The 26,999-nt window shown below is 46.6% G+C and overlaps 1 protein-coding gene across 1 annotated transcript in view; it reads right to left on the reverse strand.

The window, feature by feature from the left end:
• Positions 1-388: 388 nt before the first annotated feature.
• The window catches only part of NetB (Netrin-B), a 64,347-nt gene continuing 37,736 nt past the window's right edge, over positions 389-26,999 (reverse strand). Inside the window, exons 2-7 of the mRNA XM_002134077.3 lie at positions 2,754-2,942; positions 2,341-2,490; positions 2,124-2,240; positions 1,986-2,051; positions 1,671-1,902; positions 389-1,002 (exon numbers count right to left, since the gene is read on the reverse strand). Coding sequence (XP_002134113.3) covers positions 861-1,002; positions 1,671-1,902; positions 1,986-2,051; positions 2,124-2,240; positions 2,341-2,490; positions 2,754-2,942 — 896 coding nt within the window. The 3' untranslated portion in view covers positions 389-860. The remainder of the gene's footprint in view (positions 1,003-1,670; positions 1,903-1,985; positions 2,052-2,123; positions 2,241-2,340; positions 2,491-2,753; positions 2,943-26,999) is intronic.

A 26,999-nucleotide genomic window follows, 5' to 3' on the forward strand; every position in this document is an offset into this window, starting at 1 on the left:
ATTCCACTATCCCACGCTGGAAACTTTTCCCCCAGTAGTAAATTCGCATAAATGCCCTACATTTTCCTTGACCAACTTTTGCACCACTCGGGCGGGTGCCCCTAATAAACTCTGTGTGATGTGTGCGTGTTCGTGTCCGTGTGCGTGTGTGAAAGCCTGCCGCCATCTGGCACCCCTCTGGTCAAGGCTCATGTTGTTGGTTTATGGCTGCACTTACTACTATGTGTGTTGACTGTGGCTTGTTTGTCTATCCCCTCCTCCCCTCCCCCAGTCCTGTCCCCCTCAATTGTCCATTGAATGTCCGATGTCCGATGTTTGTTTGTATGTCTGGTCTGGTGGCGGCCTCGCGACACGCGACGTTCAGCGTTTTTCGCACTTGTTTTTTTTCTTTTTTCTCAATTTATAACTGTTTTTTATGGCCTGCATACCACTATGCCACTCCACCCCACCCCTCTCCGCTCCACCAGCTTCGATGTCACGTAACTGTAATTAGCATTTTGGTATTTTGTTGTATTAAAAGGGAGTATGTATTATTTTCTGTTTGTAAAATCATTTTATAGACTAGAGAAATGCCCCCAGAAAGAAAGATTATTAATCATTGGGTATCTCCAACGATTCTATTGAGGATGTTTTAGGCGTTTCTAGTGTTTAGGATTTCTCTCTCTCTCTCTCTCTGTGTGTGTGTGTATTTTTTAAGGGGGCAGTTTTGAGTTTAAGTTTGAGTTTTGATTATTAATTTAAAGCATGATGCCGAAGAAGGTCAAAAACTTGAGTAAACTGTACAATTTATACAAAAACCGATACCTAGCCAAGTGTATGAAATTGAAATCCGCTCTGACATATTCCGTTTCCGGTTCGATTCAACTGCATTTGCGGGCCCGCCGCTGGAAGCGCTTCATGCGCAGCGACCACTCGTCCTTCCACTCCAAAACGACTGAGCTGGGACCGATGGCCAGGTATCCAGGCGCCGCCTCCGAATCGCGTCCAAGTATAAGATATGATCTGCATCAAATGAAACAGAGCAGATAAAAAGAAATATTAGATTAATAATAAACTGCAATTAATTCACAGGGGCGTATGGACAAGGAGCCAGAGGTTTCCTCTGTCTGTTCATCTCAACTGTTCAGAAGTTTTCCCCACCACCAAGATCGGGGTCACCGCTAACCTTACCACTTATCACCCTCCTACCTATCACGTGCATTTATACATATGTGAAAACCTTTCACATTTCTTTTGAAGAAGAAAATATAGTGTAACGAAAGGTCAGATCAGGTAGGCCGGCTTGAGGACAGACCAAGAAGGACCATCTTGCCATCTGCAAGAACTCCTCAAAGCTGCTGCTCGTTCAGTCCTCGGGTCTGTGGTCCGATCGATTCCAATCCCGTCGATGGAGATTTGGAAATCAGAACCAGAAGAGTGGAACAAATCGAGGATAATGGAATCATTGAAAAAAGAAGTCAAGTCCTCAGAGCACCGATTATATTGGAGTCGTTGGAGCACCCGTCCAACCGGCAGCGAAAAGTTACAGGCAAAGTGGTGGACCCTCGAGAACACCTGGAGGAAGTGTTCGGGATGTGTCCTCCGAAGGGACTTCGAAATTGTGAGGGACGACCGGAGGCCAGTCTAACGAAAGGTTCCCGCAAATATTTCCCATATTGAGTAGTACTTACTTATTCAGCTTGATTTTGGGACACTGGCACTCGATGCTCTTGCGTGGCACCAGCAGCATCATATTGCCACGACCGAGCAAGGAGCTGGTCGTGCCCGACATGGGATTCCGCTTGAAGATCGTCTGGATGTTTATTTCGTATTTGTAGATTTCATTCTGTCGTTCGATGGAGAACTTTTCCGTGCTAATGTCCTGGGAGGCGCGATCGTGGCCAATAACCTTGGCCAAAATGGCTGCAATAAAGGCACAAAAATTAATTGAAAATAGGAAGAGCTCGTATATAGAGAGAGAGAGAGAGAGGGGGGGCATCTCTTACCATAATCTTCCATGCAAAACTTGTTCAGATTGAGCTTCTTGGGACTGGCCTTGCACTTGCCGCAATCTGTGGAGAGATATAGGAGAGGGGAAATATTTTCTGGCGAAAATCGAGCTGGTTTTCTTTGAGTGTACTCACACTTCTTCATTTCCTCGGCCTGGGAGCCGCCGCCTTCCTTGTAGTCACCATTGCCGGCACCGCCACCGCCTCCGCCGGCACTCTCGGCCTGAATCATGTTCGCGTTGGTGGGCACTTCTGCAAATTGAAGGAGGAGAGAACCTGAGTTAGAGGAGGATCCGGTACACAGAAGGGGGAGGATCTGAGTCTGGATCTGGGTGGGGGTGGGGGTACTCACTGATGCAGGGCGCCACATGGGAGCGCGTCTGTTGGTAGCCGCGGGCACAGCGGTTGCAGGTGAGACCGGTGACACCCTCCTTGCAGGGGCACTGTCCACTCAGATGATTGCAGGTCTTGCCCGTGGATCCCACCGGATGGCAGTCGCAACCTAAAACATAAAAACATCCTCATTAGCGGGAAGAGTGGCGAATCTTTATTGGCCCATCTACGAGGGAGATGGGTGTCCCATCTGGCATCTGGCATCTGGTATCTGGCATCTGACAGACCACTGATTGATGACAGCTTATCAATATCAAGGAACACTTCGTATTCCGCACAGGATCCCCACGTTCATCCTCGATGTCTCGGCTGTCTAATTCAATCTATCTATTTATGTGGAATATGATGGGGGGGTCGGGGGAGGGGACTTACGTTTGCAGACTTTGCGATGATTTGGCGGCTTGGTGGCATCCCGATAGTAGCCCTCGCGGCAATAGTGACAATACCGTCCTGTCGTATCATGTTGACAGTTGTAGCACACGCCCCCGGACACCCGACCGGACAGCTTGTAGAGCTCCAGATTGAAGCGACAGCGACGGGCGTGTCCATTGCACTGACACACTGGAGGCACAGAGGCACAGAGGAAGAGAGAGAGTGAGGGAAAAACATTTGGTTAGAATATAAATATACAACTTTTTTTTACTTGCTATAAATAAATCGTGAATATGATACGTGAGGAGTACATATCGATATCTGGGTTTTAAAGTGATAAAAATGGTATAAATGAAGCTTTGTTACTTTAAAGCCTTATGCCTGCCTGTCCTCAAAGGTTACTCGAAGATACAATATGTTGTTGATAGCTATCTCGCTGACCCATTTCCCAGCACAACTGTACCTCGGTCGTAAACAGTTTTTCGCTCATCAGCTTTCCCTAGTTCGTACCAAATTATAGGGATTGGCTAACGAGCGGCAGCCGCTTGCTCCCACAGAAGCTGCCAATAGAGGAGCAGCAGGAGAGATGCCATCCTGGGGGATAACCCCATCGGAAGGGGGAGGGGGCTGGTCAGTGAAGCTGAAGGAAACCTAATCATTTAATGGCAGTCCCCCCGCTGCCAGAAGCCTGCCCCTTCTGTTGTCATTAATAATTAATAATCATAGGAAATTGTTGCTATACGTGTTCTATTTTCTGGACAGGTGCGGCGGGGGCCCCTGCCCCAGTCCTGCATTTGGCTATGATTGATTATTGTTGCCGTTGTTGCCTTCCTTGATTGATGAAAAATGTTGGCCTGCGCCTCAGGAAGCGGGGGATTTCTTAATGCAGAGGCCCCGGCCCCCCGCCCCGAGGATGATACGATGGATGGTGGCTGATGTTGGCTACCTTTCGCTTCATATTTATTTATGGTTTATTTTGGTATTGATTTTTGCAGAAATTTCCACACTCGAGCCACTCGAATGCGCCCCTTAATGTTCATTTAATTAGTTGGACAATATCATAAAATAATTTTAGCAACTAATTGGCAGCACTTGACTGCAATTTATGGTCGTCCCTGGATGTTTCCTTCGCCTTCGCCTTCGCATCCGCATCCGCATCCTCCTCTTTCCAATCGCTGGCAGAAGGCATTAAGCGTGATTTATACACACACACACACAGATACACACCCACACACATTGGCGTGGCATTGGGGGATTGTCCATCGATGCCCACGCAGGGCGCACGCATGAGCGCCTGTGTGCTGTGCGAAGCCCTTGGGGAGCGCCCTGGCTTTGGCTTTGGCCCTGGCTGGTGGACTGGTGCGACTATTGTGATTGCTGTTGCCTCATATTTTTCATATCTTATGTCTGCATCATCGACTACGACGACGACGACGACGACGAGGGAGCAGAGCCTGACAACAAAGGAGATGTCCGGGGAAAGGGGCAACAGACAACGCGAACGGTCGTCCATCCGTCCGTTTATTTGGCAAATAATAACAGCAGCAGCAGTAGCACCAACAATGGATACCAAGAGCAGACACTGACAGGAGCTAGAGCCAGGACCAGGACCAGGACCCAGACCCAGACACGGACGATCCCTGGAATACTTATCGACGAACCATATCCTTGCAGCAGGCGCAGAACATGTGCTGCCCCCTCCCCCGCCCCCACCACACACACACACACACACACACATATTGTCATCATCTCGTTGTCATCCTCATCCCCATCGTCGTTGCTCTGTCGTTGTGGTCGTTGCACAAATTAAAATGAATTTTATTTTTACTTGACACTCGACTTCTTCTGGAGTCTCTCCATCCGAGGCGAGGCGAGGCGGACCAGGAAAGCCAGGAAAACCATCGAGCATAACGACTTTTAGGTCTGGCATTGGCACTGCCATTGGCCAAATGGAATTATGGCCAAAGCAAAGTGGTTTTCATAAACGATCATGTGTGGTCTCGGAGTATTTGATAGAAAATTGACACCAAGAGACCAAGAACTGGCTGAGTCTTGCCTTCGTCGTCATTTCTATGGCAAAGATTGAAGACAATATTCATTCCTCTTGTGGCAAGCACTTCAACCTGCAACCTTCTCTTTCTTAGGGCATTGCCAGTTCGTTCTTTGAGTGTTTCTGCTTCTGCTTCACTCAAGAATTCCATCTCGTTCTCGTTCTCCAACTCATCTCCATTTCGCATCTCCATCTCTCAGCTCTCAGCTCTGAGCATCTCTCATCTGCAATCCCATTGTCATTGTCCGTTCGCATCAATATGAATCTTATGAAGAGGACGAGAACCTTTTGTCCGGCAGCGGCAGAGAGCCCGTTGTTGTCCTGTTGTTGTCCTGTCGCTGTTTGCTCATATCACTTTTAATGATAACAATAATGATAATAATAAGATGCTCTTCACTCTCCACTACACTCTCTCTTTCGCACTGTGCGACCCTGGGGCACGCTGTCTCTCTCTATTGTTGCCATTGACACGCATTGTAAATGAGTCGCATGCCCCATCGGAATGAATGGATCGGCCCCTGGACCCGCCCCCGTTCCCGCACTGAAATTCCATTGGCAGACAATTGGAAAAGAACTCGAAAAACCGAACAGACAAAAAAGGCAGCCACAAAATTAGCCTCAAAAGTGGAACATACACATTTGTGTTATTGTATTTTTTCGGTAAATCGATGGAAATCTCCGGTGTGTCTATGTCTGTGGAGCATATAATCCCCCCATATATAGTGGGGGATTTACTGAAGCATGTCCAAGTGTTATAGAATGGAATACGCGGATGGGGCAGGGGCATTGGCTGGGGGAGGATGCACTCAATCAACATAATTTCGGGGGAAACAATAAAACGCATTTTTGCGCAAATTTCCTTTACAGTTCATTTGATTTGTGGAAAACACACGCACACATTAGCCTCCCCCTCCCCACGCCCAACCCTTGCCCCATCCCCCATGTTTCTCTCACTCGAAACCCCAATTTGCACATCGCATGGAAAGAGAATGCTCTTTTGATATACGACCAGAGATTGGAGGCCCAGACCAGACCCAGACCCACAGCTAAAGAAAGAAAATTTGCAGGCGGTCGAGAAAAGAAAAGTTCATAATTTAGCTGCAATTTTAATTAAAAGCCAAACACTCCGAAGGAACACTCTCTTTTTTTTCTCTTTTTTTGTGTGTGTGTTGGGTGGGGAGGGGGGTAAATGGAAATGCCAATGGAAGAATGGGAATCGACGGGGGAAAACACATGCAAAAAGCCAACGAAAAGTGCGAAAAAACACCAACACAACACACAGAGAAATAAAGGAAAACATGTGAAAATCATTTTGCACCATGCCACAGGAGGGATGGAATGGGGCATTGGGGCATTTGGCGCCGACAGATAAGCCGGCAACGGGCCACGGGCCACGGACCACGGACCACGGACCGACGCTCCAACGATCCGACGGGACTGGACCCCAGAGAGGAGGTTCTTCGGTCGACGAGTCTCTGGGAGTTATGTGCCCGTTTGTTGTAAAACGGCACAAAAATTATGGGCGAAAACCAAACAGGCCTCGAAATTGTGCAGAGACAGGGGCAGGGGCGACAGTGGGGCCCAGAGGCTGGGGCGGTGGAGCCGCCTGACAGACCCCCCTTTCCCCTTCCTCCTTACCCCTTTCCCATTCATATACCCCATCTATAAACTGGCTACAAAATGTCTAAATTTCTGCCAGAAAAAAAGAAAGAGAAAAGTGGGAGGAACTGCAACAAAATTTGAAAGAAAAAAAAAACGAAAGAAAGAAAGACTCTGGCCAGCGTTTTTGTTGTTGTTGTTGCTGTTTTTGTGTTTTTGGGGAGCGTCTGGGACCTCAATCCGATATGATATGATCTTGAGTATGAGTACAAGTATACGTATTCGCACTCGCATTCGCATTCGAGGCAGGGAAGAGTCGGAAGAGGCGCCTCACCCAGAGTGAATGAGTGGCACAATGTTAGCAAATGGAAATGAGCCACAAGAGTTCCTATAAATTACAAGTACAAGGCATTTGCTGTGTTCCCAGGAAGTGCAGTATGCACAGAAGAGGTCAGGTCATACATATATGGGTTAGTACTGAACCCACTGAGTATTCCCCATGGATAAGTATTTGTGTGCCGAAAAACGATGATTAGTGGCATATGCCTATCACTTTTGGGCTAGATCTATAGCTATAGCTAGATCTATAGTTATAGATTATTCCTTGGACACATTTTCCTCGGTAATAGATTCAGTTTTCAGCATTACCCCAAGGCAAGTCAATTTTTCATTCGTATTCTTCGGAAAGCCAAGGATTCAGCGTAAGATACCGTTCATTATATCTTTGAAATTTGTTGTTAAAGAATATTTCCTTGGCGGACATTCATAATTCAAGTTCTCTGATGTTTTACGATTGAAACTTGCAAGACTTCTCGACTGAGAAAAGGTAGATGTGCTTCCAGCTTCCAAGCTGCACATTTTATGGCACGGCTACTCTGTAAGAGAAAGAACCAGAACGAGCCAGAACCAGAGTCTGATTTCCCTCCGAAATACCTCTACTCTTACCACAGCTCCACCACAGGCCTCTGTGGCCTTCTACAGAATTTCCCTGGACTTTCTCGCATTTTCTTCTTGTTTTATTTCAATAAAATGGCTTTTGGTTAGTGATTTAGGGCCAAGAAATAAAGCGGGCGGGCCTTTCGTTTTCATAATTTTCGGTGTGGCATATAATTTGTGTGTCTGCCACACATGCCCCATGGAAAGAGCTTCCCCCCCCCCCCCCTCCACACACACACACACACACACCCACACATGGAAATACTCGTAAATTTGCCTCATCAAGCCATCCTCGTGCTGAAATTTGCTTTGCCTGCAGAAAATGTTGCTCGAGTCCCGTGTCCTTGTCCGTGGACCCTATTCCAAGGACCTCGACAATTTTTCAGCTGTGCTTTTTTTTCGTCGAAGGGAGTTTTCATGTGTGTGTGTGTGTGTGTATAATTTTCGCGCCCGTTGACAAGAAAGTTTCCCTCATTTCTCGCCTTTGGTTTATTTTCGCTTTCATTTTTCGCAATTTTCCCACTCTCTCTCTCTCTCCCTCTCTATCGCTCTTTCTCTGTGTATTTCTGTCCCTTTTTGGTCCCTTTTTTGTGTGTGATTTTATTTTTATTATTATTTTTATGTACTCGCATTTTTTTCCGACGGCTCGACGACGATTTTGGTGGTTTGTGTGTTTTAGAATTTCGGTGTGATTTGAATTCTCAATGAGATGATGCCCATTTTCCCCTTTCCATGCCATTTCGAATGGCAGCCAAAAATGGGGGAAAATTTGTTCATTGGAAATTGTTGTGGGGGGAAATCAAGTGAAGCATGAAGGCAGCAGACAAAAACAGAAACAGAAACAGAGACAGACAGAGACTCTCTCTTGTGTACGCCTCTCATACATTCCCCATTAACCATCTCTCTCTCTCTCTCTATCTCTCTCTCTTTCCGTCTCCTTCCATCTGTTGCTATTTCTTTCCAAGAAGAAGCTTCTCCTTTCTGTCGTTCGTGTGTTTTTTTTTTGCCAATGATTTCAAATGTGCTGCCACGCATAATTTTATTTATTTTTCAATTTTTCAGCCTCTTACTTTTCTGTCTCTCGGTCTTTCTTCTGTTCTTTTGTTCTTGCTGTCTCTTTCTATTGGTCTTGCATTTGTCTCACTCGCTCTTCGGTCTGGGCGGGGGGCGAGTCCTTAAGCAATTTGCTTGCTTATGGCCCGGGTCTGTTATGATATCCATGAACCTCTCCCCACCTTCGTACTCCATCTTCGACTCCTCTCAAATCCTGTTGACACTTCTCCCACTCCCTCTCTCCCTCTCTGGCTCTCTCTTTCTGCCTCTTACAGATTTATGCATATTTTTGGTTGAGTTTCAAAAATTTGGGTTGCCAAAATATTTGTCGCTTGAATGACAACCGATTCTTATATTTAGACATTGAGTGCATCTGTCTTCATTCTCATCCTCAGTCGAAAAGATAGAGACGGAGAGAGAATGATAGAAAGAGAGAGAGAGAGAGAGAGAGTATGAGTACATAGAGGACTCCTCACTTGAAGAATATCGAAAAAGGGTTACATTTTAAAGATAATTCGTTGAAAATACCAATATTTCTCATAAAATACATTATAAATATGATATATCATACTTTTTTCCCCATTTCTGTGGCATCAACTTTGGGGTAACCTTAGAAACGTTGCGCTCTCTTTAAGGACTGCTAAGCTACTCTGTGAGTCTCGTTTGAATGCAATCTACCATTGAGTCTCCCTGTCTATTCGGGCCACAATATTTGATAGTAATTTTCTAGCATTTATTCATTCGAAACAGATGGATCAGTTAACGGCAATCCCCAGCCACATGGATGTTGCATGGATGGAGAAACCGAATTTTCGCCCATTAATTTCGCCTTCAAATGAATGTACTTTCAACGCCTTCTCTCATGGAGAAATGTGATTCTCCCACGAAAATTGCGGGTCGCGAAATTGGCTTTTGGCATCCAAAAAATTATTTATGGCCCTGTGGGTGGGTCGAGCATTGCATTAATGTGGTGCCATCGACACCCCCGCACAACCGCTGAAACGGGCAACCGATGGAGTGACAACTACCACAACGATGATGATGATGATGATGATGATGATGATGATGATGTTGGCGATGATGATGATGACGCCAACACTCGTATTTGGCAAACAAATTATGCCAAAAAGTGCGCATTGGGACACACACAAAATTGTAGACCCAAATCGGAGCCAAATCGAGGCACTCTCTATTCCCCAACGCCCCCCTCCCATAGCCCCCACTCTTTCGCTGGATCGAAATTGCCTGGGCGTTTGATAATTGAATTGAAAAGTTTGTGTGTGCCTCGCACAATCAGTGGAAAACCCATTGAGACGCCATAATTCGCAAGATTCGGTGCAACTTTAAGGTCTGCCTTTTGGAAGAAAGGACAGGCGCTGCGGCAGAGAAGGCGGGGGAAAACCGGGTAAATGGTTAATGGCAAGATGGTAAATGGAACATGGAAATTGAGCAGATTGCCGCCGCCAAAGACAGAGAGAAAATCAGAGGGGAAATGCAACAGCAAATGAATGAAGGATGATTAAACGGGTCCAACAAGAGAGGGGTTGCGCATGCCTCACTGCTAAGCCACACTGTGAGAGAGCCATGGAACATTGCTGCGTTCATTCTGGGTCCAGATTTGTTCCTTCTCGTTGCAGAAATCTGTTCCAATGTCTGATATCCCAAGAAACCTTGCCCCCAAATGGTCGCTCCGAGGACAAAGTTTAAGGCCTTTCTTTAGGGTATACACTCGTACCTTATCGTTTTCTTCAGACAAAACTTGCGGTAGTCCCTGGTTTTCCAGAGCTCGTACATTAGCATTGCCTTTGGCTTTGGCCAGGGCTTTGGCCTCCTGCCTCCAGCCATGCCTGCCCATGCTGCCCAGAGTCTTTGGTCTTTGGTCTCTGGGTTTTTGGTTTTGGTTTTGGTTTCAGTTTCGAGACGCGAGCATTTTCATAAGACATAAATTCTGCGATTTAGCTAAATGCGCTCTACGGACCCATGGCTGGGTAATTTGTGGCATACCCAGGGTCTCGTACTCGTACTCGTACTCGTACTCGAAGGACAGACATTGTGCTGCCAGCAGGCTGCTGCTATGCAAAGAGAAAAGATAGAAAGAAAAACTGCAGCAGCATTAAATTACGCTCTCACATGGGGTACAGCCCAGGAGATGGCGAAGGCGACGGCGAAGGAGATGGAGCCACAGCCACAGCCACAGTCGGAGCTGGCAGACAAGGAAACTGTCGGACAAACTGGCGGACAGACAGACAGACAGACAGGGCGGGGGGAGGAGAGCTGAAGGAGACGGGGACCCAGACAAGGCGACTCTGAGACTCTGCGACAAGCTCATATTGCTTTATGTCTCTCTCCCTCTCCAGTGCCTGGTTAAGCGCTTTTAATGGGACATTTTGTAAGTAAATTGCATTAATTTCCCAACTTAGGCGCGCACCCAAAAAAAAAGCAGAAAAGAAAATGCATTCGTACAGAGAGAGAAAAAAGCAGAAGAGGGAAAAGTAGAGAGAAGGAGACTGGTTTCCAGCAGATGACATACGACCATTGGCCGTTGTCAATGTGCCATTCGATGATGGAACGATTTATGAGGCTCTTCTCCTCTCGACTCGACTCGAATCCAATCGAAGCCTCGATTACGATTGGGCCACCAGAAACCGGTTGGCAATTCGATTTCGATATCATCGAACCGCGCTCCGATCTGGTGGTGTCTCGTGTCCGAATCTCGTGTCTTGGTCTCAAATCAAAATGCAATTAAAAGCAGAGGATCGGCCACTGACACAGCGGGAAAATTGTTATGGCCTGTGCGCTCTGGCACTCTGGCGCTCTATCGTGCCACATCTAGCTGCAAGTGTCAAACGGGTTGGCATCATCATCATCATCATCATCGCCGAAAGCCGGTTAGAATGGAGGGAGACTCACGAATCGGGAATACTCTATGGGGTAGCTCTCTCACGGAGTAGCTAAGCACTTGAACGCGCACTCTCTTCGCCGCCAGCTCTATCCTAGTGAGAGTTTTCCTTCAGGAAACACACAATATTACCCAAAGACATCTCCTTGCTAATAACTATTATATATTTCTTGCCCACTTTGAGAACCAATATACCCCTCGAAAGTATGGGAATACCTTCGGGAAAGGCCATTAAATTATGCTTAAGGATTGAGAAAAGCAAGAAAACTAAAACGGATTACATGAAATATGTGTGAAATATATCAGAGGATTTATTGGAGTGCATTTTGAGAGTTGGGGGTCATCGAACGGCTTTGGAAATGGCAAAAATAATAATTAATTTGTCTGTCCGATTCAAAACTTTTGTTGAAGATAGTTAAAAGCCGTAAACAAACAGCATTAATGAGCTCCAGCCTCCTAGTGCCCATTATTTTGGCCATTTTAGAGCCTGGCTTAAGCCAGTTTTAGCCCCAGTGGAGGGTGGCATGTGATGCCTTTTAATCCGTGCAATAGCCAGCCTCTCGCAGGTGGCGAAAATTCCGAGTTTCCCTTTCAACATTTTGCAGCTAATTGAAGGGCTTACAACTTTGATTGCCACTCGATGGAACTTTTGTTGTGGCTTTCTGGGCAAAGCCCTGCCACTCCACGCCCCATCCACTCTTTGCATAGTTTTCTAATCTTCCCGGGGAAAAGCTTCAATATTTTCCCTCTCTATTTACACACACACACAGATACACACCCATACATTGTACTCTCATGCAGATAGCAAATATGCATGAGAATTTTTTCGTATTTGTATTTTTTGTCGAATGATTTTTGCGTATTGTCCAACGGGGGCGGTGGCGGGGGGTAAAACAGGGGGGAAAAATGCAAAGCTAAAATGCTTAAAATGCAAAACTAAAAGCTCTCTCGATGCTCGCTCTCTTTCTAGTCCCCATTAGCCATCTCTTTTGCTCTCATTAGGGGCGCGTGCGTGTGTGTTTGCTAAGCGGCAAACAAAAGCTGTTGGAAAACATAGAAAATCCTTTTGCGATACAAAGTGCAGCTGCAACAGCAGCCGCGCCAGAGGTTAGACGAGCAGTAGGCACTGAGAGAAATGGACCATACAGCAGTGTACACTGAGGAAAAGGAGGCACAAAATACTTGACAAAAGTCTGGAAAAGTAGCTTATTCATAATCGACTGAGATACATTTCTGATTCAGTTTTGAATTGCATCGAGATTCATCCTAAGAACGTCCCTTAATATACAATTTGGTTAGGCGTGTGGCGCGTCATGCGACAGCTCCCCTCAGCCGTTTCAGTCAGTTTGGGATCTTCCGAAACTACGATTGAGACTCCTATTTTATTCCCATTTCTTTGGCTCTCCCAGTGTGGCTTAGCAGTTACTTGAACATACTTAGGAAGTCCTCTGAGTTCTGGCCGGGAGTTTTCTCTCTGTGCAGATGGAGATCTGAGGAGCAGCATCTGCGTATTGACAAAGCAGAAAAATTGTGCAAAATAAGCAGCCGGAAAAATACAAAAGAAAGCTGCCACGTACCACAAAAACCCCCATCGCCCCCCCACACCTACATACACACACCGCTACCCCCTGTAGCTGTCCCCCATTTTGGTATTTTCGCTTAGAATGCATCATCCTTAAACCCTTTGTTGGTGCAGTGGGGTCTTTAAATTGTCACACTGCAGTTTTTTAACCCAGAAACACATAAATATCGAGAGCTCAAAGGAGCAGAAGAGGCAGGAGAGCCAGGCGGAGGGAAAGGGCGGTTGCAAAGTGCATGCGGGGGAATTCCCCACGTCTCGAGGCATCCACGCATCCTGAGCAGCTAAAAGCTTTTCCCAGGACGAGCGAGAGAGAGAGAGAGAGAGAGAGAGGGAGGAACATGTGACATGTGGCAGTGGGACTCCTTATTGAATGCTCATTATATATGACACACAAAGTGGTTCCCCAGAGAGAGGCAGAGGAAGAGAGACTCGGAGACAGACACTTGTTGTGTCTTGGGGTCAGAGTTCAAGGATTTTTATGTGTGTCAGAGTTAATTGAATTGATCCTCCACTACTGTGGGGGCCAGAAGGCAGCAAGCGAGAAGGAAATCCATTAGGAAGCAGAAACCCTATATGGGAACGAGCATAGGATCCCTTCGTGGGTTCTTGCCGGGTCACGTTACGCATACGCCCCCGTGCAGCGTGTGTGTGGCATGCAGCAACCAACTTTGTCGTTGGTTCATCTTTATGCAGAACGTGGAATGTGCTTAACTTAATTTAGTTCGAGTTACTTAAAAAACCTTTTAAAAATCGCAGAGCAAACAGTGAAAACAAAGAGAAAGCCCAGAGGAAAGAGAAAAGGGAAAAACGAAGCGAAACCAAAAACTCAAACAAACAAAAAAAAACCAAAAACAAAAACAAAAAACTTTTCGTTGCCAAAAAAACAAAAAAAAAACCTGAACCGAAAGAAAAACAAAGCGGAAAATGGAGTTGCCGGAAAAGCATCATCGAAAGGAGGGAGAATGGAAGAAGTGTTGCCTTTGCTGGTGCTGGTGCTGCAACCTGCGGTGGCACGCCCCACATATGGAGATTATCTGATTAACTGATTAAAAGGATAATGCACAACGAAGGGCAAAAGTTGCCCGGGGACTGCCATTTCCAAAGACTTTCCCATTTGCCAGAGGGAAAACCCTCTAATGAGAGGAAGAGCCAAAGGAAAAACCTTGAAGAAGAGCAGCGTCTATTTGCTTGGACCCTCCCCCCCACGGCAGCCGCAAAAACCTAAAACTATCAGCTAATGAAAACTCTCGCAAGAGGAAAAAGCCCTCTTTCCTCTTTTTCCCCCACTCTCCTCTTGTTATTTGCTTGGCAAAAACGGAAATACATCAAAATAAATGCCAAAAGGGAAAAGCCAGAGCAAGTAGAAGGCAAACACACACACGCACACACACACACACAGACACTCACACACACGGACACACACAAGCGGTGGAACAGCAAAATGCAAATATGAAAATTTTACAATATGAAGGATGCGTGTGCCAGGATGTCCCAGGATGTGTGGAGGATGCAAAGAGCTTCCAGGATATGAGAACACCATTGGCCATTGGCAAATATTGGCCTAAACAAATATTTGGCACACTTCCCCGCCCCACCCCCCTTCCAAAAAAACCATCCAAAGAGCAACCCTCTTCAAGGCAGAACTCTGGAGGGAGGGAGGGTTGGGGACATGCAAAAAAAGGGTTGAAAAAGCGAAAGGCAGCGAAAATTTCTACCTGATGTCAAAAGTAATTAAATAAAATGCCAGCAACAGAAGCACACACACAGGACACACCAGATACGGAGATACATAAGGGCACGCGCACGGGCAGGGGACGAGGAGTAGGGGGTGGGGGGTATGGGTCTATATGCAGATAACATGTAAATACACAGCCGGGCACATAGTGTGGATAAGAAACCAACAAGAGGGCCAAGAAAATACACAAAATTAATAAAATTTCGATCAAAAAAATTGGGAATTCAGATGGATTTTGATGGGCAGAAAGATGGGCGTAGTTTTTGTGGATAGTTCTGATAATGAGATAGGAGGTCTATAAGATCTATAAGATAAGATCTATTGGTATATGCCATTGCTTCTAGAATGTGGAACATTCCTACAGAAAAACATTCCCTTGTCGATGATCGTTGAAAGATCCAGAAGTTCTTTTCGAAAATATCATCGTTCAAGACCAAGTCTAACCTCTTGCCAAAGGTCATATTACCCTAAAAGTGATATCAGAACACTAGAGCTGCATTAGAGCTATCGCTAAGCCATACTGTTGAAGAGAAAGAAAATCAAATCACGACTAATGATTCCTTCATTGCTGCGACTATTTAATGATAAGATCTACTACTAAAATAAAGCCCCCAATCGACTGTCCTTTTGCTGAAAGTTTGCCTTTGGTTTTGGGGCCAACTTAGAGAGAGAGAGGGAGAGAGAGAGAGTTCTCTTTTGTGTTGTCAAACCCCCCATTGGATGCTCATTATGAAGGAGCACTGCCGCACTACCGCACTACCCTTCAGGACCGACTGCCGCTCAACGAGATGTCCGGGTCGAAGGAGCCGCCAGGAGTCGTCGAGTCATTAAATTACCTTCCAAGAGAAGCCAAAAAGGCCACGAGGATGATGAGACAGGAGCCGGGGACGGAGACGGAGACGGAGACGAGAGGGGGATTGAGGATGCAGCAGCTCTCAAGTCGGAGGGCGGGGCAAAATTGAAAGAAAGCCATGGAAAACCCTGCCAGAAAGTAGTGGCAAACTTTTCTTCTCTTCTCATTTTCTTTGGCTGGAGCTGCAGCGAAAAGTCAAAAGAGGCAAAACAAGAAAGAACTGAAGGTAAAAGTGTAATGAGAAAAATTTGTAAGCTCTCAAGGAAAAAGATGAAAAAAAATAAAAAGTACAAAAACAATCATCAGTAGGCAACAAAGGAGGCAGGCGGCAGACGGCAAACGACAGTGTGGCAGTGTGGCAGCAGGGGGCAAGATGTCGCGGTGGCAAGGTTAAATAAAACTTCTGGCAATAGTGTGACAATTGGGGCGTTCAAAGGAAGGTAGGAGTGGCACAATTGTGCGCTTAAAATTTGCTTTTCAAATACACTTTTCAAAGGGTCTGAGGGCTGTCCGTCACGGGGAACTTTACTGTGACTGCGAAGCAAACGAATATGTGACAAGGGTATTCAAGGCTCCGACTATCAGAGCTGTCAGTTTTCCTCTTCCTTTTTTTTGAGGTGATGTCTTTGAGAGCTGCCTCCGACTGACTCTCTGGCTGCCTCTAAGTAGCTGTGTAATAAAATTACTTTTTAAGTGCGCTGCGTACCTGCGGATGGAGGTGGGGTGCGGGTTGCGGGCTGCGGGCTGCGGGGGCTCTGCCAAAGGCAGACAGACGATGCGCTTCATTTGCTTTGCCAGTGAAGGAAAGGCACTCCCCCAACCAGCCACCGGCCCAGAAAATGTCAACGTCTAAGTCGGAAGTCATTTGAATTATTTAGTGGAGAAATGAGATGCCGAAACGAGGTCATGCCACAAGAAGAAATCGAATTTTCCTTCATTCCATGAGCGAGCGCGAGAACACGCGGCGTATGAGCAATGTTTTGGCACCAAAAGAAATAGTCCAGAAATTGCCACAAAAGAAAAAGAAGGGGGAAGAGGGGCAGATGCTGTAGACTCCTTGTTTTATGACTGTGTGTGTGTGTGGGTGTGTGTGGGTGTGTGTGTGTGTGGGTGTGTGTGGCAGCAAAAGTGCAATATGCCTCCTACCCATAAAATATGTTGCAAATTATGAAATATTTGAAACTTTTTAGCCAAGGAAAAATGCGGCAGGCGCCAAGGCTGGCGCCATTTGGCCAGAACATAAAACGGGGCCAGCCAGACGGCAGGGAAGGGGCCTCCTTTGCGTGCTGGGTCCTGCATCCTCCTTTGGGGCGCCTCCTTTATGGGCATTTAAGTTTTCATAAGTTGTGCAAATAAATTTTAATCGAAAAATGCGCCAAAGCAATAACCAGGAAAGCGACCCGAAAGGAAGCCCCCGGCAAAGCCCAGGAGGCCCCAAGACCAGCTGCAGCTGCAAACTTCCTTGGGGGTGGCTCTCGGGGAGGCCACCCGCGTAGACAGCCCCCAAGTGAAGCGGCAGGAGTTGCAGGAGAGAGAAATAATGCTCGGATTTCCGGGCGAGAGAGCAGGCAGAAGGAAGGATCCTCCATCCCAGAAAACAATCAATTTGGCGGCACTGCATAGGGTTTTAGATTTCATAGAATCACAGCTGTTTCAGCCATCGATTAAATGATACTTTTCCCGATTCTCAGAACTCAAAACAGCTCAAAGTTTTTTGGCTTGAATAATTCGGTTTGCTTAAACATCTTTCTGCATTCATAGATGGCGGAGTTCCGCCGCAAAAGGTTCAAGAAAACCACATAAAATCGGCTATGAGTGCGGGTTAGAGGCGGGTTCGGGGTCTGAAAGGGTAACACATCACGACAGGGTGTAATAAAAAGCTTAGGAAACGTTCAGCTGTTTGTAAAACGTTTAAAGAACGCTGAGCTAAATGACTGGAAAACATTATGTGCAATGATACGAGAACGTTTTCATAGGAAAAGGTTTGTGATAAAAGAACAAAAAAGGGTAGGGCTCTGAAGGAGTGAGAGAGCGAGGTGGTGCTTCTTGCTAAGCTACTCTGGGAGCTAGATACATTCCTCTACATGTCGCCTGATGTTTGAGCTGCCTCTGAGTACCCCTACTAATAGCTCCCTGTACCCTCTAACCAACCCGTAGCTCCCTGTGTATCTGAGCTCCCAGTGGATTTGTATCTGCATTTGTATCGGCATTTGTATCTGTCGTCTGTCGTCTGCCGTTGTCTGTCTGGTCGTCACCTTTTGGTAATGACATTACTCTCTGTGCTGCAGGGCAGGCCAATTTGATTAGCACCCTGGCAAAATCATTAGCAAACACACAAGTAAAACAGGGGCCGAAGTTCGGGACACAATACTCCCTCTCGTAGCAGCTGCCCCCCCCTCGAGAACAGGGCAAACAGTCGGAAGCAAACAAACAATGAAGCAGAAGGCAGAAGGCAGTAGGCAGTAGGAGGCATGAGGCAGGGGTGGCAGAGTGGCAGAGCGGGAGAATCCATGTTAAACATATGCAAACAAGTGAATGGAGCCCGACATTTGTCGACTTCGACTTGGACTTGGCGGCGTCTCCATTCTCCATCCTCCATCTGCTGCTGTTGTTGTTTGTCGAGTGCTGCTGCTGCTGCTGGTTGCTGCTTGTTGCTTGTTGCTCCACGAGCACAAATAAGCAACAAATTAAATAAGTAACAAAAACGGGAGGAGGCATACAGCTGGGACTTGAATGGAGGATGGAGATTGGGACCCAAAGTCGATGGGAGAGGTTGTGGACGGAGGATGTCAGACCCGAAAGTCGAGGCAGCGCTGGCGGATGGGAGTACCCAAAAGTCGGGGCAGAGATGGGTCTCCGAAAATCGTTGGAGCCCCCTCCGCGTCATAGGAGGAGCATTGAAGCTCATGGAAGGAGGAAGCTCCGAAACCGTAGGAGTAATAAGCTGCTCCGGAATCATAGACGGAGGAAGCTTCCAGGAACCAGTAGAGCGATGGAGTGATGGAGCTCTGGTGTTGTCCCCTGGAGATGGAGATGGAAGGAAGGAGTCCCAGCACCGACACAACCCCCAATCCTAAGACGGCTTAGCAGATAACATGAGACAGTCATTTGTGTTGACGAGAAGGACCAAAACCCCAAGCAGATGATGATGCGAAGGGAGACGGCAGGGATGGAGTGATGTGTGCTCCCAAAGGAAGAGAGCAGCTTTCCTTTTGGTCTTTTTTCATAAATTATTCCCCCGGAAAAGACAAGGCAAAGGCTCCGCTCCGTGTGCGTGTCATGTAATTAATGCGAGTCAAATGAATGAGCAAACGAATAGACAAATGATTCACAAGGGGAGGCAGGGAGACAGACAGCAGTGGCATATGTGACTGCCCATCCGTACAGCTTCTTAAAGCTGATCGGAAACGTATATATAAGGTACCTATATGTGTGCGGAATATATATTCCAAGCGGAAGAGCGGAAGCTCAACTGATGCCCCGGGGGGACACTAAGCTCTGCTGCTGGTGCTGCCGCTTCCTGCAACACTCTTGCTGCTGCTTCCTCCCCCTGTTCTTGCAACAAACACCCTGCCACAGTGTTACGCAAATTTCCACGCTTTTTCCGCGCGCGTGCTACACAGAACTGGCGATAAATTTTAATACCTAGAACAGGACTCAGGGACAGGTCGCGGCGACAGGGGACCGAAGGAACTGGGGAGGCAGACGCATTCTAAAATTTATTGTTATTATGTGAATTTTATAAACGATGCTGCCAGTGCTGCTGCCACTGCTGCCAGTGCTGCTGCTGCCAGGGTGCCACGATGTTGCACTTAATTAAATTTTATGTGCCCCATCCTCCCAAACGGAAAGGAGAGCTGGGAAAAGCCAAGAAAACCTAAACCCAAGGACAGAAGGGGACAGCGAGAGAGTAAAGGATTTCCATTTGTGTTTCCACCCCCCTCCCCTTGCCCTCAGTGGGTCAGTAGCCGACCCACCCAACCCCCCAAAGCACAAGGTCGAAGGTCGAAGAAGAAACTTTTAGCCAAAGCAGCAAAAAAATAATTTGTTTTTCTCCTCGTTTTATTTTTTTTTTGCTGCAATTTATGAGATGTCCTGTGGGGCCCGGATGTGGGGCATGTGAGGGGAAGAGGTGGCCGAGTGGACTTAATAGGCTTGTTTACCCATCGGTTCTCCGTTTGGGGAGGGAATACGAGGGCCATACTGGCCATCGAGAAAAAAAGGAGATAAAAGTCGAATTTGAATTTTGGGGCTACAGAAATGCAGAAGGTCCGGGGAGTATAGCCCCCAGAGAGGGGTGTCCTCGAAGTGCCCTAAAAGAATCTCTTAATGAACTGGCGGAATATGTATCGGGAAGTCCTTAAGGAAATAAGGAAGCAGAGGAGACGGATAAGTGGTGCGCTCTCTTTCAGGTCTTGCTTCACTGCTAAGCCACACTGGGAGAAGTAGAGAGAGTGATTTTAAAAGGGAATATGGAATTGGGAGTGGAAGATATTTCCCCAGAGAACTAAAACTATGGAAAACCATCAAATATATAATCAAATCATCTTTAAATATAAATAAAAACTTATTAAATCGAGAGATGTATTAAAAAACTTCCCAAAATGAGGTTCCCTCTGCTGAAAAGGATTCCATTCCCCAAGTAGTTCAACCAATGATTGAATGAATCAACTACTGGAGTGTAGGATCAAGGACTCTCAAGTGGAGCCTCGTTGCCACTGGCTGACCCTGAGACTCGTTCTTTTAGCCGTTTACTTAATGCAAATGATTGGGAAAATACTCGTACCTTTTGCTGGCATTCCACAGTCAACCGAAAGCACAAATGCAGGACAATCCTCCCAAGCCTGTCGCAGCGAGAGGGAGAGATGAAAATCGCACGAAATTCCAAACGTTTTACGACGACAGCAAAAAAAAAAAAAAAAAAAAAAAACACAACTGTCGAAAGTCATTGGAAAATGCCAGGAATAGGAGTAGAATGGCTGACATCCAGCGGGAAGGCGGGAGGGAATGGCGTCAATGTTGGCGAAAATGTCAAGGAATTCCAGCACATTTTTTTATTGAAGAACTTCGATTGAGCGATGTCCCATCGCCCCCTGCCGCTCCACCGCCATCTCCCACGCCAGTGCTCAATTCTTGTCTTCGATTCCGTGTCCGGGTATTTCGTGTGAAGAAGCTAAATAAACTCCGATACAGAAATCCCTTTTTTAAAATGGGATCTCTCACTGGAAGGACGACGACGGCAATAAAAAGCGCAAACGACAGCGACAGCAACAGCCCTTGTCCCCCCCTATGTCCTCCCGTATGTCCCCCCGGCATGTCGCTCGTCTTTCGGATGTCGGAAGGAAATGTCGTCATTACTGTGCAACTTATTGGAGAGAGCACGCAACACCCGAATACGAGTGGCAGAAGCAACAGCCAGGGCCATGAAGAGAGGCCATGTCTGTAGGGTGTGGATCGAGGCATTGGATACCCTGGATAAGGCTGAGGCTTCCAAAGAAAAGGTTCCATAAACCTATGTATCTGCCTCTGACATATTGTCGGGCATTCTGTCAAGATATAGAGGTTCCTAGAAACAAGCCACAAATCCTAAGAATCGTTCCCTACGGGGTGCCAAATCCATCGCATTGCTTTGCTTTCATCCAAAGATGATAATACTCTGCTTTCAACGCATAAAAAATACAGAAAAAATAAATAGAATACGGAAGGAATGCTCAGCATTCTCTACCGTTGACACCCAAGCCATGCAATTTCTAGGGGGAGTCGGAGTCGGAGTTGGAGTCGTAGTCGGAGCCTGAGGCAAGCGCCAGTGCCAGTGCCAGTGGCAGTGGCAGGTTTCATTCCGCTTACGCAATATGCAAATGTGTTAAGAATCTTACAAATTTGTTAAGCAAATCGAAGACGAAGCCCGAAAACGAATACGAAAAAAACGAAGCCAAAAGCCAGCGAAGCGGAGGCACATTTATCATCTGGCAGTTGAACGAGTGGGCTGCCGATTCAGACCCGGTGGATGCCACGCGGAGTGGGATGCCATGGAGTGCCGGTCGAACGGGGTGGGAGGGGGGACGCGCTGGTTGTGAATCACACTTTGATTTATTCATGTGCCAGGTAACACGTTGAGGTTAATGGGCGGCTCAATGGCGGCCTCGGTGCGCCAATTGCCGCATTTTGCCAGTTTTATGAGCTGCCAAAGAGCTTGCCAACAGCAGCAGCAGCAGCAGCCAACCGAAAGGAAAGGGCAACCAGCCAGCCATCCATCCATCACCCAAACATCAATAAAATATGTGCTCGCACAGCGAGAGTATAAGAAATACTCGCAATAGGAGCATAAATTCCAACAAAGAGTTGGCAGGCGCTGCCTTAATAGCGGTAATCGTGTAATCGATAGAATTTAAGATTATCGGAGTGCCACCCTCGACGCGGACGACCTGTTAACCCTTTAAGAGGCGTCATAAAGTGCACTGGGAGAAAATATCAACCCTTTTTTGAAGATACATTTGAAGGATGGATCGAAAGATGCTTAAGACCACGAGAGTTTTAATCTTGAAGGGGAAAACTTTCAAGGGGAAATATCGATTGGTCGGGAAATAATATTTTTGAACGTATACTTTCTCTTAAGGCCTGAAAGAGATCATTGAAAGAGGTCTTCTATGGAAATTTTAGTGATAGGAATACAGAAAACAATCTTTGAAGCAGATCTACATCATAGGAGAGCTCACTTTTCACAGCTAAGCCGCACTGGAAGAGAGCAGGAGAGTACCTACATTTTTTAGGTACAGATCTTTTGTTGCAATAATCTCCGAAATTTCTACCCAAATATCAGGGTTTATTCTCTCAATATTAAATTTCTGGAAATATATTCCCCTCTTCTTCCCTTGATCTTGTTTCTTTCTTTTTCTCTCAGTGAGTTCTTGAGACCCTTTCAACCTTTTTCTTTAAATCTTGTATTTCTTTTAAGGAAAAACCTAAGGAGGAGTCTTTTGCATATTAACCGAAAAACGAGAGAGCGCTAATCTCTTTGAACGCACGAATAAATAAAAATAATTTGGCATCGTTTACCTCGAAACACGAAAGACCCCCCACACCACCCCAACCCAACCCACCTGACCCCCTCCAAGCCCATGGAGAACTTCAAACAGTTTATGCCAGCCGCTTGTGCCGCCGCTGCCACCTGTGTGCGGGGCAGGGGCAGGGAGCTCAGAGTGTGGAAAGTGGGAAAATCCCTCATGGCTTTGGTCAAAAAACTTAACCGATTTTCGGGGCTTAGACGCGGCGACGGCCTAGTTAGTCGCACGCTCGACGACTTTGATAAGCGATCCCTTTGATATATTCTGCGGGGTGGCATGCCACGGTGGGTGTGTGTGTGTGTGTGTGTGTGTGTGGCATAAGGGTTGGGTACTCGAAAGCGGATTCAAATTTGATTTCGCTACCGCAAAAGCAAACAAAAGTTTGCTCTGTTTCCTCTGTGCCTGCATGCAAATTAAATTTGAATGCTCTTCAATGCTCCCCAAAGGAGCAGGGGGTAGCAGGGGGCAGCAGGGGGTAGCAGGAGGAGCAGTAGCAGATTCTGGGGGATGCTATCAATGGCAGAGTAGGATTGGAAGACAAATGGGTGCAGGAACAACGGATGGGTCGCGTTATATGCGCGACTGCATTAAGCAGCGATTATCCTGCCACACAGTTCCTGCCACCCCACCCCGTCCACTCCTGCCATGTTTCCAGTCGAAAAGTTGCCCCCAAGTTTTGCGGAACACACATAGTCACTCATAAATAACGAACGCACAAGGCAGGGCGGGCAGGGCAGGGCAGGGCAGAGCAGGGCCCGGCACGGCACATATTATATATTCATACGCCGATGTTGTGTCGAGCTCTAGCTCTCGAAATTTATGCTAATGCTAATGTTCTCCTGCCCCTGCAACGGGTGCTGGTTGCTGGTTGCCGGTTGCTGGTTCTGTCTGTTGCGGTTCTCTCTATAATCAGCAGAAGGCAGAACCAGAACCAGAAACAGAGCCCTATGGATGATATATGGGCTATGGGGATACCCGCTAATCGGCTGGAAACTCCCAGCCATTAACCGATTCGGCTGAGAATCGGTATCGGTCCATCTAATGTGAGTTCTATAGCATTCGAAGCAAATGTTTCCTCTATAGATAGTTTCCATGATTTAAGAGGGTATTCTCTGTGTCCCCTACGATTATTGGTTGCAAAATGCGTCTGCCACTTGTACAATTGCCGAAAAAACTTTGCTTTCAAGTGCCCCACACACGAATGCCGGTTAAGTGCCAAGGGCAGAGGAAGGTTAATGTGGTAGGAGACCTGCCGCAAACTATGCCGCCACTCCTCATCCTCCTCCTCCGCCTCAGCCATGCAGGTGATAAATGTCAGCGCATCCTGTTGCCACATAATTTCTGACTTTTTCTGTGGATGCCGCCGCAGCCGCCGCCGCCGCCTTCCCAAACAAAAGCCTCTGGCAATCGGTTGCATCCGAACTCTTGGGCCGTAAAGTTTTTCCGTCGTCTCGTGTTTCCAAGTTCTGGAATTTCTGCAACTATAAATCGAATTGATATATAGCCGGTGTCTCCAAACTAGTTATGGCTTCCGCTTTTATGCAAATTCCAAACCATACCGGATGTGGCCATAAAAACATAACGGATCGGTTATAAATCGTTGCATAATTAGTTTGTAATCAGCTGAATCGTTTGCAAAGTAATGTAAAGGGAGCATAAATGGTGCGACTGGAATAACTATAAGTAGACATTTATTTATGCCCAAAAAGTATTCGAAAATCATTGGCATATCAGATTGGGATTCTATTCCATTCTAAACTCTAAAGAAGTTACAAACTTTATCTTTCTGAATCGATTACGACTTGGTTATGAAACGGCTATGATTCGGTGGAGAATCGTTTATGAATCGATTGTGATTCGATTATGAATCGTCTCTCAACCGTCTATTCTTCAGCTAAGAATCCTATATGAATTCGCTATGAATCGGCTATAGATCTGTTGCGAATATGCAAGAAATTTGCTACGAATCAGTTAAGCCCCAAAACGCCTCTCGTTTATCATTCAAAGTTGGCCATAAAGCAATGTCCCCCTGTCTCAGACGATATGCATTATTCATTCACAGTGCCATTTCGTGGCGTAACCTCTTAAGTTGCAACACGCCTACACGCCCTGCGCCCCCCTTCACCGTGCACTCAACCCGTTACTTTTTGGACAGTAACCAAATTTTATGCAGAAAAAAAAGCAGTTGCCAAAATGAAATTCAAAGCCAAAGAGTCATTGGACCATTGGGCAATTATGAATGTTAATGTTATTCATTACGAATAGCTTCCGTTGTCACGCCCCCATCCCGCTGTCTGACGCCCACTCGAGTCTGTGTCTGTGTGTGTGTGTGTGTGTGCTTACTCGAGGGAGCGACTAAAAACGCATTGCCAAATCGCGCGCAAATCACAGCGAAATCGCATGGAAAACGCACACAAATCGCGGGGCCATAAATTATGTGTGAAATCAATATACTACGAATGGTGGACGAACGGAGGGGGATAGGGGGATATATGTAGTGCCACTGAACTCCATTGACTTTAATCGGTAAGTGGTACGTGGCAGGGTGGCAGAGGGGCACGGTGGCCAGAGGGGGGGTGGCACGAAGTGACTGTAAATGATACTTTAATGTGACAGGCGGCTGCCACCATAGAAACAGATCTCTCTCTGGCTCTGGTGGCAGGAAGGATTCAGTCGGGGAGGGTGTCACTGCTGCTGCCTGACGCTGACAGCATGCTGATGATTTTTGCACCTCTTTTTTGTGCCACATGCCCCTCGCTCTTCCCACTCCCCTCTTACGCCTGCGGTTGCTGTCATAAAAAACGAAAAGGAAAAAACTATCGCATCACATTCTCTCCCTCTCTCTCGTTTTTCTCTCATTTTTTCTACCCTTTTTCCCCTCTTCCCTTTGGGTTTTTTACTATTTTTTCCGGTTCCTCTCTTTCCTTCATCCATTTCCATTTTTTTGCGCGTTTTAATTCCCGGGGCGCGCTTTCAACGCTTGTCATCTTACCGCTAATGGCGGCTACATGTCAACCACTCATCTCACTCGGTTGCAGCGAGCCACCTCCACAAGGGGGCAGTGGCAGTGGCAGAGTCAAAGTCAGAGTCGGCGGCGACGGCGACGGCGACGGACGGGCTTGGGCTCGGGCTCAGTCTCCAGTCCGGAGTTTCATCTGAATCTCCAGCCCGGATTCCACGCTCTCCATCTCCATCGCCGAGTGGCACCTCGAAGCGCGCGCCAAGGCCTTCTCTGGCTGCTGGCTGTTGGCTGTTGGCTGCTCGTTTTCCAGCCATTCATTCATTCGTGCCGCAACGTCATCGGCGCGGCAGAGAGAGAGAGAGGCAACAGAGAAGAGTCTGCCCCACCGGCTGGCTGTACCCCCGATAGCTGGCGCCACTGGGTCCACGGTGCAACATGAAGCGTGAAATCGCTTTGCCAGGGCTGCCAGTCGGCGGGCCATCCACATGCCACATGCCACATCCCCCACCCCAACCCCTTCCAGTGGCACAAGCACAACCAACCAACCAACCTGTCGTCATAAAAATTTGTGTACACACGCTCACAAACGCGGACAAAACGCGGAAAAAAAATAAGCAGAACAATGTGTCGCCCCTAAAGCTGTATGGGAGGGGATCGTGGGGCGGGGAAAAAGGCAGGGAGACGACCACGGGAACCAAATGATAGTAGTGCCATACAAACAGCACTGGGGTATACACTTTTTCTTTTTGCTAAGAATTTAAAAACAATTCAAATTTTAAATGCTTTTTATGGGTATTTTTCTGAATCAGTAGTCAATTGGTTTTTAATAGGTTATCAATAGGCTATTAATCGGTTATCAATCGGCTATTAATCGGCTATTAATCAGCTATCAATCGGCTATTAATCGGCTATCAATCAGTCACAAATCGGTTACCTATCGGCTGCCAATCAAGTCTCCTAATCATTTCTGGAATAATTTTGCTTCAACGATTCGAAAAGATTTTCAGATACTTTTCGAAAGGGTTTTACACAATAGATTTTGGGAAGCATGAAAGAATTTTCGATATCAGTGACCGACTTCAGCACATTTTTCCATTATCCACAAACATTATTCGTGTAGGCCTACAATCGTAATGCAACCCCTATCATCTATCTATCATCTATAATCCATACTCTGATTGACTACAAAACGTATTCGAAATCATTTCGAAATCATTAAAAGACTGCAAATCACAAACGGACCTCATAAATATGCCACTCTTTTGCTTCTGTTCTCTAAATATAACTTTTCAGAAAGCCTATAAATATCGAAAGAACAGAAAAAAAAAAACAAATATAAAACACAAATCTCTCAGCGTTGAAACCACAGAAATGTGTGTTGAACATTTATCAAAGATGTCAACAAATTGTGGATGGATGCCCCCCATTCGAGCGACAAATTGCAGGCCCTAGCTGATGCTCCCTTTTGTTTGTTCTAGGACATATAGTGTGTGTTTTACTAGGTGGGTCTGGC

Source organism: Drosophila pseudoobscura, chromosome X (assembly GCF_009870125.1).
Source record: "Drosophila pseudoobscura strain MV-25-SWS-2005 chromosome X, UCI_Dpse_MV25, whole genome shotgun sequence".
Lineage (NCBI taxonomy): Eukaryota > Metazoa > Arthropoda > Insecta > Diptera > Drosophilidae > Drosophila > Drosophila pseudoobscura.